Raw genomic sequence first — 17,014 nt, forward strand, 5'->3', positions numbered from 1 at the left:
TGACCATTTTGAATTTGGTTGTTCTCCCTGGCACACCTCCGACTGCGCCTCAGTTTAAGAAACACTGTTCTAAGTAATACTATCCTCAACCAACAGGCCTGTGAGCTCTAGATTTAATTTTTGGTATTTTAATACTAGGGATAGTGATAATACATGACCAGAATTGTGAGTATATTTTAATTAGATTATTATATATTTTATAACTTTGACAGAGATAACATCTATGTTTATTTTAAAGGATTTGTTTCTACATTTATCATATAATGTCACAGTTATGTAAAACTATGGGTTTAAAGCATTTGTTTAGACTTCGCAATTGATGGAAATTATTATGGGGTGTTAGACAATAATAATGACACTAGATGTTGAAATTTAAAAATCACTGTTAAATACAGCTTAATAACTATTAAACATAAATTTTCAATATTATCTGTCAAATTCAAACTATACAAAGTAAATTGTTTTAAATCAAATTTGAATAAGTTCTCAAGTAGCATTTCTCCTACATTCCCTGTCTCTACGTTTGGATTATTATCAATGGAAATAATTTTTCCTCCATTTCTATGTGAACCTCTATTTATTGGAATTTACCAATAAAAATCTAATCCAATCATTCCAAGCCTAGCTATTTGTCATAGTGACAATTAATGGCATCAGTGAATTGATCTGGTATTGCTCCCATTTTATCAATTATTTCATTTTCTGTGGTTTCTTTTTCACATATATTTATTTAGTTTTTAAGCCAAGTGGAGAATCACAGTGAACCACATTTTCAGTTTGAGCACTTACATCTGATTGCAGGTCCAAGGTGAGCAGCTGGATACACTAGAAATTTATTTGGTAGCTCAGTGCTCACTTGAGCATGCAAAGTCAGATTTAGGTGCCTAACTATAAGCACCTCGGACTCTTGCGCTGATTATGGCTCTTAACCTTGGACTGACTGTGTCATCTGAAGAAGTGGATTGTGCCCATGAAAGTTCATGATACCATCTACATGTTTTATTAGTCTTTAAGGTGCTACTGGACTATTTGTTGGTTTTTAAGTTTTTCCTGTTGCTGAGGAAATATTGTTGTTTTATTCTATATATTTCAGTACAGTCTAGATGCTCTAATCAGGTTGGAACCCATTGATCTAGGCACTGTATATGTAATATGTATGGCTACGTCTACACAGAGGAGCTATTTTAGGATAACTCCAGTATCCCAAAATAGCTATTCTGCATCTTAAGAGCAAGCCCGGTATATCAAAATATAATGGGCTCACTATTCCAATGTCCCTGTAAACCTCATTGCATGAGGGTTAAGGGACGTTTTGGAATAACGCCATATTTCGAGGTAGCAGTGCAGTGTAGACGTATGTGACTTCTAGTGCTGTTAAGAATAGAATTATTTCTAATTCCTTGTTTTTTGGTGACTGATGATTGATGACTGTTGCAATGTCACAATTAGCAGTAGTGAAAACAACAGAAAAATGGGTAACTAAAGAAATTCTTCTGATATTTTTCAAGCTCCGTCCCTTTTAGTTTCCTGTCCAAACTTATGCTTAAATTCAAGAAACATCATATCTGCTACTATCAGATATGGTATTATATTTTGATAGTCTCTCCACCAAAATGATTCATCTCTCTTTGACACCATGTATTCTTAGTAAGCCAGTACTGGGGAATGTCTGTGCTTCCTTTTTCAATTAAATAATGCACTCCTTCATCTCTAATAAATTATTTCAATATTCTTCTTAGATTAGAAGTCTGATGTATTGGTCTTTAATTAAAAAACTCTCCAATGATACACTTTAAAGCAATGGCCACATATCTACCTTCTAACATTCATTGTTTACCTGCCCAGCAACCAGCACCACAAAAATAAATATGCTTTTATTACAAAAGTGAGGGGTACACGTTATTCCGACATCACAGTTGAGAGGCTGCAGAGTGCTCATGACCATTCTGTGGGTGCACATTGTCCTCTGCAAGTTTACATGCCAGGCTTTGATTTGGTTATTACTCTTCACCATGTCTAAGGGTATGTCTATACTACAAAGCTTTTAGTGACAAGGCTATAATAATTCTAGCCTTCCACAAGTGGCTTTCGCTTTGTCAAGCAGCCTTCACACTTGTATGCGCAGCAGCAAAACTTTTGTCATTCAGTGGCAGGAGGAGGTTAAGCACCTGTGAATGACAAAAGTTTTGTCAATTAATTGTAATTGTAGACATAGCCTAATATGTTTTATATAGTTAGCTATCAATTTTTGGTGGGAGATTATCTGCACACCTCTATTGCTCCCTCAGTATCTTCGTGTGATTTAAACCATATAATTTTTCAGATGTTCACATTTTATTATTTTCGTCCTTGCCTTTGAATGGTGTTCTATTTCTGTGGTTCCCATAGATCTAATGAGGAATCCATTTTGTTTTGAAATTGCTGCCTCTGGCTAATAATTCCCATGCTCAGTTTACACAATATTACAAAATTGACAATACCCAGACATATCTGCAGTTCCCTGTAAATCCTGAACACATCTTGCTGCATTGCATGATTGCCTATCTGATATTAATTTTGTAGAGCTTGAATTCTGACAAGATAGAACAGTTATTGATTGTTGTTCTCCTTGGCTTTTTCATTTCTTTCTGGCTTTATTGTTCCTGCTCTTTAAGTTCATAAACTTGGAGTAATTTTTGACCTTGTGCTTTCTTTTGAGGTTCACATTAATCTCACTGAGAAATGAGATCTTCACTTGAAAGTTGCTATGGAACTCCTATGAAGTATTGCATTAACTTATTACCACTGTATGAATCATTACGCGTTAAAGACTGTGGTTTTTAAGATGGTTGAGATTTATGTATACGTTTCATCATGGCCTAGATGACTACTACTATTTCTTTGTCTCTCTTCCTCCCATTTCCTGGAAGAAATTGCAGCTTTATTAATAGCATTCTGAACACACACTGATGTTCTATAGAATGAGGACTTCAGCCTTATAAAGAATTTTACAGACAAATGCTTGTACGTTCAGTCATTTATTGTTTTAGGGATCTGACTTTTACCAACCCACCAACTATTCAGATAAACAAAGTATAGATGCCTGTTGTAAAGTTGCAAAAGCGGCGAGGAGTTCTGTGGCACCTTATAGACTAACTGAAGTGTTGGAGCATAAGCTTTTGTGGGCAAAGACCCATTTCATCAGATGCACGTAGTGGAAATTTCCAGAGACAGGTATAAATATGCAGGCCAGAATCAGGCTGGAGATGACGAGGTGGATCCAATCAAGGAGGATGAGGCCCACTTCTAGTAGCTGATCTGGAGGTGTGAATTCCAAGAGAGGAGAAGCTGCTTTTGTAGTTAGCAAGCCATTCACAGTCTTTGTTTAATCCAGAGTTGATTGTGTCAAACATGAAGATGAACTGTAGCTCAGCAAAAGCGACGAGGAGTCCTGTGGCACCTTGTAGACTAACTGAAGTGTAGGAGCATAAGCTTTCGTGGGCAAAGACCCACTTCATCAGATGCATGTAGTAGAAATTAGTCTATAAGGTGCCACAGGACTCCTCGTCACTTTTGCAGATTCAGACTAACACGGCTATCCCTCTGATACTTGTAGCTCAGCAGTTTCTCTTTGAAGTCTGGTCCTGAAGTTTTTTTGCTGCAGGATGGCTACTTTTAGATCTGCAATTGTGTGTCCAGGAAGATTGAAATGTTCCCCTACAGGTTTTTGTATGTTGCCATTCCTAATATTTGATTTGTGTCCACTGATTCTTTTACGTAGGGACTGTCCAGTTTGGCCGATATATATAGCAGTAGGGCATTGTTGGCAGATGATGGCATATATTATGTTGGTAGATGTGCAGGAGAATGAACCAGTGACAGTATGGCTGATCTGGTTAGGTCCTGTGATGGTGTTGCTGGTGTATATATGTGGGCAGAGTTGGCACCAAGGTTTGTTGCAAGGATTGGTTCCTGAGCTAGAGTTATTATGGTGCGGTGTGTAGTTGCTGGTGAGAATATGCTTCAGGTTGGCGGGTTGTCTGTGGGCAAGGACTGGCCTACCTCCCAAGGCCTGTGAAAGTAACGGATCATTGTCCAGGAAGGGTTGTAGATCACTAATGATGTGTTGGAGAGGTTTTAGCTAAGGACTGTAGGTGATGGCCAGTGGTGTTCTGTTGGTTTCTTTCTTGGGCTTGTCCCGTAGCAGGAGGCTTCTGGGTACACTTATGGCTCTGTCAATCAGTCTCCTCACTTCCTCATTGGGTATTGTAGTTTACAGAATGCTTGTTGAAGATCTTGTAGGTGTAGGTCTCTGTCTGAGGGGTTGGAGCATATGCGGTTGTACCTCAGTGCTTGGCTGTAAACAATGGATCGTGTGGTGTGTCCGGGATGGAAACTAGAGGCATGCAGGTAAGCATAGCGGTTGGTAGGCTTTCGGTATAGGGTGGTATTGATGTGACCGTCACTTAGTTGCACCGTGGTGTCAAGGAAACGGACCTCCCGTGTAGACTGGTCCATGCTGAGGTTGATGATGGGGTGGAAGCTATTGAAATCATGGTGAAATTCTTCCAGAGTCTCCTTCCCATGGGTCCAGATGATGAAGATGTCATCGAAGTAGCATAGGTAGAGAAGGGGCATAAGTGGGCAAGAGCTGAGGAAGCATTGTTCCAGGTCACCCATAAAAATGTTGGCGTATTGTCGGGTCATGCGGGTGCCCATAGCAGTGCCACTGGTCTGGAGGTATATATTGTCACCAAATCTGAAATAGTTGTGTGTGAGGATAAATTCACAGAGTTCAGCCACCAGTTGTGCTGTGGCATCATCAGGGATACTATTACTGACAACTTGTACTCCATCTGCATGTGGGATGTTTGTGTAGAGAGCCTCTACATCCATGGTGGCTAGGATGGTGTTTTCTGGAAGATCACCTATGCATTGTAGTTTTCTCAGGAAATCCGTAGTGTCATGCAGGTAACTGGGAGTGCTGGTGGCGTAGGGTCTGAGTAGAGAGTCCACATAGCCAGACAGTCCTTCAGTGAAAGTGCCAATGCCCGAGATGATGGGGTGTCCGGGATTTCCGGGTTTGTGGATCTTGGGTAATAGATAGAACAACCCTGGTCGGGGCTCTAAGGGTGTGTCGATTTGCTCCTGTGCTTGTGTAGGGAGTGTCTGAGCAGATGGTGCAGTTTCTTAGTGTATTCCTTAGTGGGATCTGAGGAAAGAGGCCTGTAGAATTTGGTATTGGAGAGTTGTTGTAAAGTTGTTTCTTTCTCAAACAAATGCCTTTAAAAGTCTCGTGTATAGCACATTTCTTACAATATAATGTAAAAACCTTTGCTATAAAGCAGAGTCTTGTAGCAAGAAACACTATGACCAGATATAATTACATCACACAGTGTTTGAATATCTATGTAGTTAAGTTGACCTATCTCCCCTATGCAGAACATAAGAATGGCATGGTAGGTCAGATCAAAGGTCCATCTAGCCTAGTATCCTGTCTTTTGGCAGTGGGCAATGTCAGGTGCCCCAGAGGGATCGAACAGAACCGGTAATCATCACACGATCCCTCCCCTGTCATTCATTCCCAGACTCTGACAAACAGAAGCTAAGGACACCATTCCTACCCATTCTGGCTAATAAGCATTGATGGTCCTGTCCTCTATGAATTTATTTAGTTCTTTTTCAAATCATGTTAAAGTCCTGATCTTCACAATATCCTCTGTCAAGAAGTTTCACAGGTTCGCTGTGCATTGCATAAAGAAATACTTCCTTTTGTTTGTTTTAAACCTACTACTTATTAATTCCATTTGGTGACCCTTAGTTCTTATGCTATGGTAACAAGTAAATAACTTTTCCTTATTCACTTTCTTCACACCAGTCATGATTTCATAGACCTCTATAATATCTCCCCTTACGCTCCTCTTTTCTAAGCTGAAAAGGCACAGTCTCTCTTCATACAGCAGCCATTCCAAACTTAGGAGTAATTCCCCTCCATGTCGGCTACCCCTCTTGGAGATAGAAATAAGGTAGTAACTTTGAGACTAGAACAAATGACAACATGGGTCCAAATACAACTGTATTACTAGAGGGAGAGGGTGGTTAGAAGTGTATGCTGAAGAAATACCTTGAGTTTCTAATAGTTTTGCACAGACTTACCCACAGGTGCACAGGATTGGAGGACAAATTTAGGTTGGTGGGCAAAAGACAAAAATCTAGGCTTTCTATGGTAGCATAGAATCATAGAGCTGGAAGAGACCTCAGGAGGTCATCAAGTCCAGCCCTCTGCCCATGGCAGGACCAATCTCAACTAAATCAACCCAGCCAGGGCTTTGTCAAGCTAAGATTTAAAAACCTCTAGAGATGGAGATTCCACCACCTCCCTAGGTTACTCATTCCAGTGCTTCTCCACACTTCTAGTGAAATCGTTTTTCCTAATATCCAACCTAGACCTCTCCCACTGTAACTTGAGTCCATTGCTCCTTGTTCTGCCATCCGTCACTACTATGAACAGCCTTTCTCCATCCTCTTTGGAACCTCCCTTCAGGAAATTGAAGGCTGCTATCAAATCACCCCTCACTCTTCTCTTCTGCAAACTAAATAAGCCTCAGCCTCTCCTCATGGGTCATATGCTCCAGCCCCCTAATCATTTTGGTTGCCCTCCATTGGACCCTTTCCAATGCGTCCACATCCTTTCTATAGTGGGGGGCCCAGAACTGGACACAATACTCCAGATGTGGCCTCACCAGAGCTGAATAAAGGGGAGTAGTGACTTCTCTGGATCTGCTGGCAATGCTCCTCCTAATGCACTCTAATATGCCATTAGCCTTCTTGGCTACAAGGGCACACTATTGACTCATATCCAGCTTTTCATCCACTGTAATCCCCAGGTCCTTTTCTGCAGAACTGCTACTTAGCCAGTCGGTCCCCAGCCTGTAACAATGCTTGGGATTCTTCCGTCCCAAGTGCAGGACTCTACACTTGTCCTTATTGAACCTCATCAGATTTCTTTTGGTCCAATCCTCTAATTTGTCTAGGTCACTCTGGACCCTATCTCTGCCCTCCAGCATATCTACCTCTCCCCCTAGCTTAGTGTCATCTGCAAACTTGCTAAGGATGCAATCCATCCCCTCATCCAGGTCATTAAGCAAGATGTTGAACAAAACCGGCCATAGAACAGATCCTTGGAGCCTTCCACTAGAAACCGACTGCCAACCTGACTTCCTATTTACACACAGAGCCAGTAAAAATAAGAAGGAACTATAAGGTCTAAAGGCAAGGATGAGATAACAGTGTTGGCAGGAGGGAGTTATAATTAGGAACCAGACACTAACGGAAGGAGCAGTCAACAGAGGAGAGATGGGTTCTACCTTAATCAAAATGGGACCTGGATGCTGGCACATAAAATTTAAAAGGATTTATTTAAACAAAAGCCTGGGGGGAAACTGACAGGTGCAGAGGCACACACATTTTGAGTGGAGACATTCCTTAAGGATGAATTTAGTGAAGTGAAAGAGGGGATTAAGGGTCATGGAGGGGTTATGGTACAGGAGAGTATTCTGGCCTGGGAGGAGTGTAGAAGAGGATGGAAGGTCTGGGAGGGAGTTGTGACCTGGGATCGAGGGAAAAGGAGAGGCAGAAGGTTTGGGTGGTGGGACAGGGAGTTGGGGTGCATGAGAGGGTGGTGAGCAGATGTAGACTCTGGCTGGGAGGAGGAAGGTGCTTAATTAAATGGCTTCCAGCCTACAGCCAAGTGGGACCCTGCCTGCTGCAGCTCCAAGATACTAAACATGGCTGGCTGCAAAAGCCATGTACCTGTCTGCACTGTGTGAGCAGTGAGAATTGTGCTGGGGGTGGGGACAGGGGGTGAAATCTCCTGACTCGGACATGTAGCGCAGGAACATGAACCCAGCAGCCAGTCGCTTTGAGCAGTCTGGGGCTGCGGCAGGCAGGGAGCCTGCCTGAGGGTTCTGACAGGCTGAGAGTAGGATCTGAAGGCTTAGCTGGCTGAATGTGGCTTGCAGGCCATGTTTTGCCTGCCCCTGCTGTAGTTGATATTCTTTAAATATCATTACTAGTAGTTTTAATTACTGAGAGAATTATCATTTGAAATATATTTAATATATAGTAATTTTAGTTAATGTTAAACAAAAATCCTGAGATAAGAGGGAGAGCTTGTTTTGTTATATTAACAGCCCAAAAGAAAGTAAAGTTAAAAACACACTATTTCTTATGCATCCAACATAATCTGCACATGGTCTTGATGATTATGGTGCACATTACCAACTAGACTATTTATTTTGTATCTTCTGATGAAATCTTGTTTGCTGTCTTTGAGAAGGAAATGCTGTTCTAAATATGTTTGTCCATCACCAACACATGGTTCTTTGTCCTAATTAATCATGGTGCCGTATGCAGGAGAGTGAAGGGGGGTCTATATAGCTTTGCAACTAAAGCAGCTGGGGCCACCACCTGTTAACTAACTTCAAGCACCACTTAATTAGCTGGAATAGTTGTAACCTCTAGTTTTGTCTGGAAGAGAAAGCAATGGTAGCAGATGTGCAGCTCATAAGATTTAAGACTGGTGAATGCCAAAGTAAAAAGGTGGGGAGAACAGCTAAGAAAAGTCAAGGGGTGGGAAAGATGAAGGGTGACAATTAAATGGGTTAGGAGATATTAAGAAGTGTTCCTGCAGTTCATGTTTAAAGCCCAACAGAACCCTAAATACTGCAATTTAAATCCTTCTATCTGAAATATTTGCTGAATAATTACATGTTTATAGTGTTCCTCTCCATGCCAATTGTTTGCAAATACAGCTTGAACTTTTAGAATTTGAGACTACACAAGAATTTGTTTCCAGAAGAAAAACAACTGCTGCACAAATAAGTGCCTGATGAGAATACGATGAAGCTGTTATCGCTTACAATTAGCCATTGTACAAGTATTTTAAAAAATAGGATGCAAAGGGATAGCTTGCTGAAAACAGGCATTAATATAACAGGACATTTCCCTTTGTTTATAATTAATTTAAACTTTTTGGCTTGTGTTATAATGCAAACTAAAAATAAAGAGGGAAAGAAGTTTAAAATTGTCTCCTCTCCTCTGCATCTAACAGGATTTTCTTCATGTATGGTTCTTACCTTTTTAAAAAGCTTTATTGTGACATGAATAGTTTTAATGGGCCAGATCCTCATCTGGTATAAATCAGATTAGCTCTATTGCCTTCAGTCAAAAACTTGTCCTAACCCTTTCACTGGAATAAACCAATCAATCTTCATCTGAAAACTGGCTGTTGTGCCCATTGGATAATTTTTCTGTCACTTTTTTTACAGGCATTTTTTACTCATTGCTCAAAATTATGTGAATGTGCTACTAACCTGATAGACAATGGTCACTCTAAGAATTTGTAAAGTTGATTTATTGATTTATGTGTATCTCGATAGGGTCCCAAGCCCCTATCCCAAAACCAACATATTACACGCATCTTAGAAAAGCAGAAATCAACCAGTGTAAACATGCATAAAGGAAGCTCCCAGATAGAGGCAGATTGTCCAGCTGGCGAAAACTGTCTTTTCCATTGAAATTCATGGAGGTATGACAAATTACACCAGCTCAGGATTGGCCTGAAAATGGTTACATTCAAACAAAGTGACACTTTTTTATGATGGTCTGACAAACTATCATAGTACTTTTGGAACAACTGAAACTCTTTTGTATAATTAGTGATTAATACTATGTCAGTGCCTTATTTAATATGGCAAGTGAATCATGAACTAGACCAATGTTTTAGGTGTAGCTTAGTTATAAACAGAATTTGTGTGCTAACTTCTTTATCTTGTACCTTACTATTACAAAATGACATATATGACACTTTGGTAATTCCACATATAGGTCTGGTGTACTCAATGCACTTTTTCTCATGCCTCTTCCCTGCATTCCTCTAGATTAGTAGGAAGGAATCGATGTAAATTGATCCAATTTGTAGAACACAATTCTAATATTGATAGTAATTTATATTCATTTGCTTTTGCCTAATCTTTTATTAATGGCCATCTTCAAAATGTCAATTAACATTGTTGCCTAGAAATTTTGTAGCACAAACTTGATAATGAGAACAAAAATGTACACTAAATTAATACATTTCAAATGCTTAAAAGAACTACCATCATCCCGCAACCCTATATATAGGAGTAAAATAAAGAAGTGTGCTTATTGAAATTCTAATATACCCTTTTCATTACGGGGGCATTACAGTTATAGTTGATATTTTAAATCTCTCCATTCCCCTGCAATTTTTTTTTAACTTTTATCTACTGTTTAAGCTAGACCATACAGCTGGAAAATATAAACAGAAACTGATTTGTTTTGGTAAATATAGTCATGCATTTTGAAATAGTGTGCGTTGTGACATACGAAAACATTCCTCTTCCAGTGCGAGGAAACAATGACTAAAATAGCATTACTTTCTGCCATGTTCTAATCTATTTTGAAACCAACATCTTATTATAAGGTGAATAATAGGTGATAATTTAAATTAGATATCAACTTATTTTACATAAAAATATTTATAGTTGTGATTCACCCAATACTTAATCTTGGTATATGCCTAAACACATGTGAATAACATTTAGCTCAAACTGAATTAAAAACCAACACGTATTTAGAGCAATCAATAAAATATAAAAGGTATTACAGCTGATGCTGAAAAATGATGACTACTCTGAATAGGACTTTCTTATAAGCCTTCTCACCTCAGCCTGGTCTTGGGAACATTCTCTAAAATGGCTCTGCTGAGTACACCACAACATATGACACCTCAGAAGGCAGGACATGCTTGCTCTTGGGATGACAGAGAGGTGGAGGATGGATGGCAGCATAAGGGCTTTGTGCTTTCAGGGAGAAGGAAAAAGGAGAAAAGGGTCTGTCAGGAATTGGCACTGAGAAAGAATGGAAAATCAGCAGGTAGTTGGGAGAAAATTAATGTGCCTCTTCCTTACTACTTGGCCCCTAATTTGAACAGCTTACTCCCCGTAACATCAGATTGTTGGTTCAATACTTGACCACAGCCTGACTGTTGTGTAACTATATCTTTAGCAGATCATTGCAGTACAGTACATTGAATTTTACTGATCACCATACAGTAATCTCCAATATTTGAATAAAAAAGCTCATGTTTCACAAAGAATGGGGTGATGAATAATATTCATTCTTGGATTTTTAAATGGCCTTATGATTTAAAAATCTGCTAAATATAAGATTGTTTTTTCTGGCATTACTAGGAAAGAAGGTCTTTCCCCTTTGCTTCATTCAATGCTCCCTACCTCTGAATCAGGTTGCTTTTACTTGGGCACCTACCTGAACTTACATTAGTTCAAAAATGTTACCTTAAGGATTAGTATGTGCTTCTATAATGGGGAAAATTAATTTAATTATATTGATTTCCAACATAAAGATATATGCCCTTAAATAGTTTATCTTGAATTTCATATTTTAAATTCCTCTTTAAAGATTCTTTTTTATCACCACCAAAAAAAATTTAAGAAATAATATCAAACAACAAAATAAACATATTAAGGTAACAAAGAAAGTATTTTAATAACATTTTCTAGTTTAGCTATGAGAAGTATTTTCTCATAACATAAGCAAAATTTTCAGATAGAAGTGTAATGTTAACTGTACCAATCTTATTACATGACAGTCATTAATATCTGCTGAATATAATAATCTAGGAAGTATGTTTAAAGGTAAGAAATGAACACCTGTCACCTGTCAACAAGTCCTATAGTAGAAAATGGAACAGTAAGTCAATAGTCAGACATACTTTCCATCGTACTAGTTATATTCCAAGTATAATATTAACTGATTGTACTCCATACCTGGTCCCATTTCTAAAGAGCAATGTATTCAATATGTCATTACTTTTAGCCAATGCTAATATTTTTCAATTTGCTATTTGTATAGAGACAATAGAAATAAACCTGCATGCAGTTTAATATTATGTTTCATGAAGTTTTGCATAAAGACATAAGGTATTGATAAAGCAGAGAATCTCTGTGTGCATTGCGAAACTACTGTGCTGTGTGATTTTATTTTCAGGCCTTGTGTCATGCTTTTTATGGTTTTTTAACTCATTATTTTACTATGTGAAATTTCAGAATAGTGATTTATCTTACAAAGTATTTAAACTTGATTTCTTTAGGCTGGGATTTTTTTTAACATGTCATTAAAATTATATGTTTCTTTCAAGTGATTCTCAGTCTAGAAAATATATCTCTTTCTTATTATGATAAGCTGTTGCCTTTTCATAGTTGAGATCTGGCCCCTACCCCCTCCTCCAAAGAAGGTATGGAACTTATATCAACCTCTCCCCCACCCCCTTTATGACAAGACACTGTCCTTCTCCTCCCCCACAAAGAGGTAAAGTCCCCTGGGTCTGTAATTTCCAGGAGATGAAGCGATGATGGGAGTGATCGCAGTCAATAGCTTTGATTAACAATAAGGTAGAAAATTAGCAATGCTAGCATTCAACTACCCTGCCTTCTCTTCCCCATATGCTCACCACAGCCTGTGCTGGCTGTTTCTTTGAGTGTAGACTAAGCACTTCACAAGCTGAGAAGTAAGAGCAAAAGGTGCAGTAAAAAGATTAAACTAGGGGAATAAGGAAACAGAATAGAAAGAGAATTTGGTAACTAAAAGCAGTGTTACTGAAGATGTTACAGTGGTTATCACAACACAGGCTGTGGAAGGATAATGTATGCTGTGTGTTGTCACTGTGTGTCTTTCTGTCATGTGTGGATTTACTTGTATCTGGACATGTTTTGATGGAAATGGCAACTACTGTTACTACTGTGACCCCATCAGCAGCTCTGGTGTTGTTTCCGACAGACTCTGATGACCTAGAGAGGGGGAACGACAGCGGGACGCCACTTCCCACCTCTGATAATGATGACAATTCGCTGGGCTATACAGGTAGAGTTTATCTTTTAAAAAATATTAACAGTTCCATATTGCTCACACTTTTGCACCTGCATCTTCCATTGCTATCTCCATGCAATACTTTTGCCATCTCTGCTACCGGGCTATCCTCATCATAGAAAGTCAGCATTCATACCAATTTGTAGATAATGTTTGGATTCAGCGGTGCAGTTTGAATACACAAGACAACTGTCTTCACTCCTGTTTTTTCTTTTGGTAGGTTCAGATTGTTTATACATTTGTGATCCTTTGCATTACTGGGGGTAAGAGGAATATAGCAAAAATCTCTTACAGACTGCGTAAGCTATTGCTTAACAAAAAGAGTTCATCCCCAGATAATTTGCTCTGCAGACTGACATTCTTTTTCCATGTGTTCACTTGTTAAAAAGAGAAACAAAATATACTCAAATTGAAAATAAAAACCCCACGATGATTAGAGAAGTTTCTCTGACTTTTGTTTTGCATAACTTCTTATTCTTCAAAGAAACATGTTTGCCTGTCAGGTCAGGAAGGCAGAAGATAAAGCAGCACCACTGAGTGCAGAAGACTAGAAATCACTGAAGGGTCCAATTCTGCTACCCTTATTCACACTGAATGGTGCCTTACTTCAGAATAATCCTGTGGAGCCAGATGTAGGTCAGTTACAGTGGTGTAAACACATAGTAATTCTAAATGTAGCCCATTTGTATTTCTCTTAGATGACTCAGCATTAGTCAGGATGGCATACTATAACCCTAAATTATTATCTGAGAAATATGAAAATCAGATGTGTGTTTTTTCTTTGAATTTTTGCTAAGTCACTTTTGGGTTGGGGAGTGGGAAGAGATGATGGGGAAATGAGTGAGTTACACATTTAACTGTGTTTAGGTATGGACTAATAGTGAAATGCCTTATCCTGTGTACTTGGCTTGTAATTAGGTAACTCAAAAATAGCAACTCGAATATTTTAAAATAAAATTTAATCTATGAAAGACACATAGAGAGCAAGGTGGGGTAAGAAAGAGAATAATAAACTATCATTAATAAAACTTCAAATATATTTATTCAATAACACTTCCAATTATTACTGCTTGTATTACTTGTCCCAAGCAATCACTTATGTACAGCAATATTAGGTGTAAAGCTATCTTTGCATACTTTTCCGAAATACTTTCTTTTGAAAAAGGGAAAAAGCAAGATAATATAATTAGTCACCAATCTCCTCAAGGTACAGAAACTAAATTAAATAAAAACATGTAGAACGGCTTTAACATCCTTGCAGGTTTTCCATTCTATATACCATTATACCCTGCAGGACACTATTATTATTCCACTCCTGACTGGTGGATATGTGTAGTTGAAGGCATGTTTACACTCTGCAAACGTACCAGAGTAGACACACTTCTGGTAAATTACACTGTGCTAGTCTATTGTAGCATAATGAATTAAGATATGCTAAATAATATTTTACACTAATTAGAAGTGCACATTTAGAGTCTAGATCACAGCACTAAGAATTGCAATTCCTGGGTACTGCTTCAGCGTCTGCCACTGCCTTGCTCTGGGTCCATAGATTAGTCACTTACGGACAGATTTTTAAAAGTACTTAGGTGCCCAATCCTTCTTACTACCAATGAGAATTAGGTGCCTATGTGCCTTTAAAATTATGGTCCTTAACTTCTCTATTCCTCAGTTTCCTCATCTGCAAAACAGGTGAAATAATACTACAGAATATTTACACTTGTGTGTAAAACACTAAGCTCCTATGATGAAGACTATCAAACAATAGCAAACTGTGGCTAATGATTACTGCTTTGTAATACATATGATATTATATTAATAAATACCTTCAAGCTACAGACCTGCAAATCACATTAGCAGAACATTTCATTGCAAAGAATTATTATTGGGCCAATTATTAAGTACACATTCAGCTCCCATTATCATGGTATCCAAGCATTTCAGAAACACAGTTGTATGCATGAATAGAGCTGTGTGAGTAACTGATTTTTTAAGTTATCTGGCAATTCTGACAAGTCAAAAATAATACTTTCAAATTAAACCAAAACCAACTTTTTCAGGGTTTTTTGTTTGTTTGTTTGTTTGTTTGTTTGTTTGTTTCGTGAATTGAATTTTCAGAAAAATTGTTTTAGGTTGAAAAAAGTTTCATTTTGATTGGGGGGCATTTGTAACTATTTAAAAAAAATAAAAGCAAAGGAAATGCGGTAATGAAGGCAATTCACAAAGGGACTAAAGGTATCTTTATATGGGGGTGAAAGGTCCCAGAACTGAGAAACCTGTATGTGCCAAATGTCTACACAGCAGTTTTTAGCCCCGCAAGCCCAAGGCAGCATATGGCTATGCCGTGGGCCTTTAATCCCTACGTAAACACATCCTCAGGCATCATTCACAAAACCAAAAAGGGGATAGTAGTGCCCCTCCCCCCCGCATATTCAATATCCTAGAGGTCAGAGCACTCACCTGAAGGCAGTAGACTCAGTTTTGAATCCATCCTATCTTAGGAGCAGGGGCTTCAAACAGGTCTCCCTACTCCTAGATGTGTACCCTAACCACTGGGCCATTGCCTGTTCTGAGGTGGGTCTCAAACTCTCCTGTTGCAGTTGTTCTATTTTGTATAAATAATTGAATATTTAGAGGGAGACAGAGAGAAGGGAAGCCTCATGGGCAGGGGACCATTCCTGCAACAGTAAATAAGTATTTATCCAAAATGGAATAGGGTCAGCAAGACAGATAGAGAGCAACCCACCCTAGAATACCCCTTAACTCAGTGGCTAGAACACTCACCTGAAAAGTATGAGACTTGGATTCAGAAAGAGACTGCAACAGACAGATAATGAGGGCCTGAATGATCATTTTCACTGTCTAACTAAAAAAGAGATGAGGTAGGCCTCAGTGGTATCATGTAGGAAACAGTAGCAAGGCTTGGAGAAGCTGACTATATGGGTCTAGAAAGACAGTAGAATCAAAGATGATGCCCAGCTTATGGACTGGAGTAACTGGGAAAATGTTGTTGATGATCATAAAAAGAGTTAAAAGCTCAAGTTGGTAATGTTGAGCTGAAAGTGATAGCTGCACACTTAGGTGAGGAGATGTCAGAGAGACAAGATAAGGTTTTGGTTTGAACTGGCAGTGCTTAGAGTGGAGAGGTAAATCCTTGAGTCATCAGCATAAAGCCATGTTTCAGAATAACATCACACAAAGCCATAGAGGGTCAAAAAGGAGACAAGAATGGAGCCCTCTGGATTTTCAGCTGAAAAACAGAGGAGCTGTGTCTAGACTGGCAAGTTTTTCCGCAAAATCATCTGCTTTTGTGGAAAAACTTGCCAGCTGTCTACACTGGCCGCTTGAATTTCCGCAAAAGCACTGACGATCTCATGTAAGATCGTCAGTGCTTTTCCGGAAATACTATGCTGCTCCCGTTCGGGCAGAAGTCTTTTTCAGAAAGACTTTTGCGCAAAAGGGCCAGTGTAGACAGTAATGTTTTCCACAAAAAAAGCCCCGATCGCCATTTTTGTGATCGGGGCTTCTTTCCAGAAAACTGCGTCTAGATTGGCCACGGACGCTTTTCCGCAAAAAGTGCTTTTGCATAAAAGCGTCCTGCCAATCTAGATGCTCTTTTCCGAAAATGCTTTTAACGGAAAACTTTTCCGTTAAAAGCATTTCCGGAAAATCATGCCAGTATAGATGTAGCCAGGAAGTATGAGGAAAATCCATGAAACAAGAAGCTGAAGAAACATCAGTGAGATAAAAGGAAATTCATGAACTATGAGTGAGCATAAGATTTCAAGAAGGAAATCATATGATATGGGAATAGTGTCAAAAGTAGCAGAGATGGAAGTCAATAATAACAGCCTCTAACTCAATAATAATTAGTAATTATTACCTATTCGTTTATAGGGAAGAGGGACCATACTAAAATAGTATAAGCCAAGGCTATTTTCTCCATCTAATAAATGTCTGAAAGCAATTTCTAGTATTTTAGTGCAGTGTGTTATTAAAGTATGATCATGCCTTATATCCTGGGAAATAGCATATTCCTGTTTAATCAGCTGTGACATAAATA

At 38.8% G+C, this 17,014-nt stretch overlaps 1 protein-coding gene across 6 annotated transcripts in view; it reads left to right on the top strand.

The window, feature by feature from the left end:
- Positions 1 to 17,014, top strand: part of ROBO1 (roundabout guidance receptor 1) — a 1,014,318-nt gene that overhangs the window by 489,798 nt on the left and 507,506 nt on the right. For all 6 annotated transcript variants that reach the window (XM_075909735.2, XM_089773438.1, XM_089773439.1 and 3 more), the window contains exon 3: positions 12,862 to 12,945. In XM_075909735.2, coding sequence (XP_075765850.1) covers positions 12,862 to 12,945 — 84 coding nt within the window. The remainder of the gene's footprint in view (positions 1 to 12,861; positions 12,946 to 17,014) is intronic.

This window comes from Pelodiscus sinensis, chromosome 1 (assembly GCF_052426305.1).
Source record: "Pelodiscus sinensis isolate ZL-2025 chromosome 1, ASM5242630v1, whole genome shotgun sequence".
Taxonomy (NCBI): domain Eukaryota; kingdom Metazoa; phylum Chordata; order Testudines; family Trionychidae; genus Pelodiscus; species Pelodiscus sinensis.